The sequence below is a fragment of the Pygoscelis adeliae genome, unplaced genomic scaffold (assembly GCF_000699105.1).
Source record: "Pygoscelis adeliae isolate BGI_AS28 unplaced genomic scaffold, ASM69910v1 Scaffold297, whole genome shotgun sequence".
In the NCBI taxonomy this organism is placed as follows: domain Eukaryota; kingdom Metazoa; phylum Chordata; class Aves; order Sphenisciformes; family Spheniscidae; genus Pygoscelis; species Pygoscelis adeliae.
The window spans coordinates 632,737-637,136 of record NW_008825211.1 but is presented as its reverse complement, the minus strand read 5'-3'; the positions used below and the strand labels follow the sequence as shown (position 1 = coordinate 637,136).

At 50.6% G+C, this 4,400-nt stretch overlaps 1 protein-coding gene across 1 annotated transcript in view; it reads left to right on the top strand.

Annotated features, from left to right (window-relative positions):
* PAAF1 (proteasomal ATPase-associated factor 1) overlaps positions 1–4,400 on the top strand; it is a 12,098-nt gene that overhangs the window by 6,465 nt on the left and 1,233 nt on the right. The window contains exons 4-8 of the mRNA XM_009329023.1: positions 570–764; positions 1,369–1,460; positions 2,638–2,753; positions 3,791–3,873; positions 4,303–4,385. Coding sequence (XP_009327298.1) covers positions 570–764; positions 1,369–1,460; positions 2,638–2,753; positions 3,791–3,873; positions 4,303–4,385 — 569 coding nt within the window. The remainder of the gene's footprint in view (positions 1–569; positions 765–1,368; positions 1,461–2,637; positions 2,754–3,790; positions 3,874–4,302; positions 4,386–4,400) is intronic.

Below are 4,400 nucleotides of genomic sequence, written 5' to 3'. Positions count from 1 at the left end.
CCTCTGACTGTTCCCTTCCAAGAAACCACTGCGTCATTTTTCAGATCTAGAGCCCACAGTGAAATAAAGTCGTTAGGGGATGTCGGCACCTGCAAAAGCTGCTTTTTTGGTGTTGCTGTAGCTGGATAACGTGGATCCTGCTTGCCCCACACAACTTTGGGGATTAGCTGGAGCTGGCAATGTTCTGAGAGTGCTGGGCCAGTCTATTTTCTGCCCAAGTTAGAGATTAATTATGGAGGTAGAAACGGCAGCAGCTGTGGTATCAGCTCAGTTTGAGGTAAGGTGTTGCCAGTCATTTTGTTGGTAATATCTCACCTTTGTGCCGGGTGCTGTCTCCCGCTCTGGCATGTGGTTTGCTGGGAGCTGCTGCCTTCCACACATACCTCTTTCTAGATGCCATGGCTCCCTGCCCCACGTTGCACCCCATAACAATTTGGCTGTGTGTGACTGATGGCACTCTGGGGACAGTGGCTTGGGGCTTGTAGTTGGGTTTGCCTTGGGAAATGAGATGCCTTGTCTATCTGCCTTCCATGCTGTCTGTCTGAACATGGCTTTTGCTTTGTTTGCAGGTATTTTGGACACTGCCATTGTGGATCGGGGAAGAAATGTCCTTTCCTGCTCTAGAGATGGCACTGCCCGCCTCTGGGACTGTGGAAAATCTGCCTGTCTGGGTGTCATCGCTGACTGCAGCTCTCCTGTCAACGGCATTGCCTTGGGCGCTGCTGACAGCTCACTGAACCTGGGCACGCCTGAAAAAGCTCCTAGTAAGGATCTTACTCGTAAAATTCATCTTCATTCCCCTGTCCCAAACTGCTTAGGTTTGTCACCAATAATCCTGAGCACGTGGCTTGCTGCTGTGTGCCCTTGTACCACCTAGGGAAGGGAACTAGGGTCACCGGAATAGAGCGCTCCAGTCCTGTGGAGGAATTGAGCCTTACCAAGCAGTTTAAGACTGGGATCTCTTTGATTACTGGCCTGCCTTGCTGCATCTGGTGTCTTAGGGTACGGAGGAATGCTGTTATAGGTTCAGCGGGGGTAGAATAGAATAGAATATTTCAGTTGGAAGGGACCTACAACGATCATCTGGTCCAACTGCCTGACCAATTCAGGGCTGACCAAAAGTTAAAGCACGTTGTTAAGGGCATTGCCCAAATGCCTCTTAAACACTGTCAGACTCGGGGCATCGACCACTTCTCTAGGAAGCCTGCTCCAGTGTTTGACCACCCTCTTGGTAAAGAAACGCTTCCTTATGTCCAGTCTAAACCTCCCCTGGCGCAGCTTTGAACCGTGATCCAAACTGTCATGTTTTGGTCCCGTCAAGACTTGTTGCGTAGCCACTGCTGGAGTTAACTGTTGTCCTTTTGTCAGGTGAACGTGAGGTTGGGACAGAAGGGAAAATCCTGCTGCTGGCTCGAGAAGACAAGAAACTTCAAGGAGTGGGACTGCAGAGCAGGCAGCCGGTAAGGGGTCCGAGACTATCAGAAGTACTTGCCTGGGAGAGTGCTCTGAGATGCTGCTATAACATCAGCTCTGGGGCCCCAGCCCCTTCGTTTCCGTTGCTGCTGCAGCAGCTCCTCGGTGCGTAAGCTGCTGTTCACGTGGCTGTGCAGAGGACTGGGCTGAGGAATTGAGACAGGTTAAAACTAACCCGTTCTGCTCCCCTGGTGAGGTTCACCACGTGGCACAGAAAGGGACACAACCAGGCTGGAGGCAGGGGAAGGCTGATCTGCCTGCCTTTGGCCGAGGTCCTACGCTGCAGTGTTCTCCCCCATGTGTATTTCGTGGAGGAAAGACTAAAACCTGGTACAGTAAAGGGATGCGTCCTCTCCTTTCTACTGGCTAGACTTGTATGCAGGGGTTTGAGGAGCATCAGTTGTTCATGAGTTTAACCCAGGTTTGGGGAAGGCTGTTTAAACAGCAGCTAGCGGATGTCATCGTGAATGCAGGAACTGCAGGCTGTCCCATCCAGCCAAGGTGTAAAGTTGCTGTTTATTCTGGCAGGTGTTTTAAGTAGGGTGTGAAGGGGACCTTGGGTGATCACCAGTCCATCTCCCTCCTCTTGGCAAAGGGAGATGGAGTTGGTAGATCTCGGGTACGGAAGATCTTACCAGGAGCTCCTGGTGACGTAGCAGATTAAACTGCTTGCGGCGTTTGTGGAGAGTAAAATTTGGGTGGAACAGATATGCTCACCAAGGCTGGTCAGTGAGCTGGCAAGGGCTCGCCTGGAAAAAGCTCGCAGGCTCTGTGACAATGACTGCAGCTCTGGGAGGAAGGAGTGGTCTTTGCCGACCTGCCTGGCAGATCTGGTCTCGCTGCTCCGTGGGTGTCTGAAGATTAGTCTGAGCTCAGCATCGGCTCGCCTGTCACAGTGACGCATCCTTTCTCCAAAGGAGACCCAGGAGCGTTCACTGATTGCACTGTCTCTGCCGACCTGGCAAACCCGATCCTGGAGCACTGTTCCTCTCCGTCTTTTGGAGCAGAGCTGAGGGGTTATTAACCTCCGGGTTTGCCAGTTTGTGCCATGACTCACGGAAGCGACTGTACTGACTTCTAAAGAAATTATTGCTTCCTTCTCCTGGGTGTTCTGTGTCCTCACTTGTGACTGTCTGACGCTTGAATTTGTTCCTATATTCCCAGGTGTTCCTCTTTGTCGGATCTGATGCGTTCAACTGCTGCACCTTCCTCTCAAGTACCTATATCCTAGCAGGGGCTCAGGATGGGAACATATATCAGCTGGATGTGAGAAACACAAAGTGAGTGAGTGCCTGGGGCTGCAAGTGTTTAAACGACAACTGGTTTTTTGGCTGGGAAAGAGGGGCAGATTGAGGGTGCTGGCAGACGGCGCTCCTCCTAAAGGGCGGATACAGCTCAAGCCATGGCACTGTGAGCTTCTGAGCCTCTTGCAGCCGTTTCTTTCTCTTGGGGAGCACTGAGGAGGATACTTTTTCTCAGGTTGGTGATCTGATGGGAAGTGTCTCCTAAAAGACTATAGGCTCTGTGCAGATTCCTTAGTTACTGAAAAGCTTTTCAGTCTTGATCTGTGACCAGGGGTGCTCGTGGCATAGCCGTACCTTGCAGATTATTGCTTTTCTTATATATATATATAAAATTTTGTTAATGTACTGTGCATATTATGTTACATATGAATATCGTGTGATATTATATTAGATAGATAGATTTAGCAGAAAACTTCTTAACAGCCGTATTCCTCCCACCAAAAGCACAGCCCCTTCCTCTGCTTCACTGGTGAGACTTAAGTGCCTTTGTGGGGTCTTAACATTTACCCTGATCCTCACTCCAGCATAGGCCTGGGAACTGAGCTGTCGCTGAGGGCAGGAGCTGCTCTAAGCTGGTTTTCGTTAGTGTCAAAGGCGAGCTCTGAGCAGGGAGGCATCCAGGTGGTGCTTTTGGGTGGGGGGCTGGAGAGGTTGGCACCAAAGCCTGAAGAGCCTTTCATGCTGGATGAGCTCCAAGCTTTTGTCTGTGTCTCGGTAAGGATAATCTGTCTGCAGTCCATCATGGAGGCTTACTGGTGCTCACCTGCTGGCTAACTCTTTACTCCCGCTTTGATCCTTTGGCAACATCTGCAGGAAAACCAGCGCTGACTCCCGTCTGCTTCTAGAGGACAGAGGCTCTTTGTTAACCACTGATCAAGTCCCCATGTCCTGTATGTTCTCCTCATGTATCTTTTAACCACGAGCTCACGCTCTTCTTTCAGCGTTCCCACATTGGAACGGGCTCTTGACTATAGACCGTAATACTCATCCCTTGTTTCTGCTCCTTTTTCTAGCGCTCCAATCCAGGTCATCCACAGATCAGGAGCACCGGTGCTTTCGCTGCTCCCGTACCGAGATGGATTTATTGCCAGCCAAGGTAACTCAAGTGCTGTGTTGTGCCAGTAGAAATTCTGTAATCGAATTGAGGAGTTTCATGCTCTTTGGGTATTGCCCTCTCGCATACAAGCGCGTGGCTGGCTTGTAGAAGAGGGCTGGACTGTGTCCGTGGCAAAAAGGTGATGTAGTAGGAGCTGTATTACATGGTTGCTTTTTGCCTTGTGATTTCCACCCCCCACCTCCCCGTGTTCCTCCAAAACAGGGCCTCCAAGGTGCATCTCAGCCGTTAGAGCCTTTTCCCATCTCTCTGACATCCTCACAGCATGTTTCCCTCTTCCTGGGGGCTTCATACCCCGTGATCAGGTGTTTCTGATGGGCCTGTTAGTGCCTGTTTGTAATTAAGAGCATGGCTTATTTCACAAACTGGCTGATGTTTCTTCCTTGCTTGGTAACTCTTCTGCTCGTGTAGGTGATGGAACCTGCTTTATCGTTCAGCAAGACCTCGATTATGTCCTCGATCTCACAGAAGCTGACTGCGACCCTGTGTACAAGGTAAGGAAAATGGTG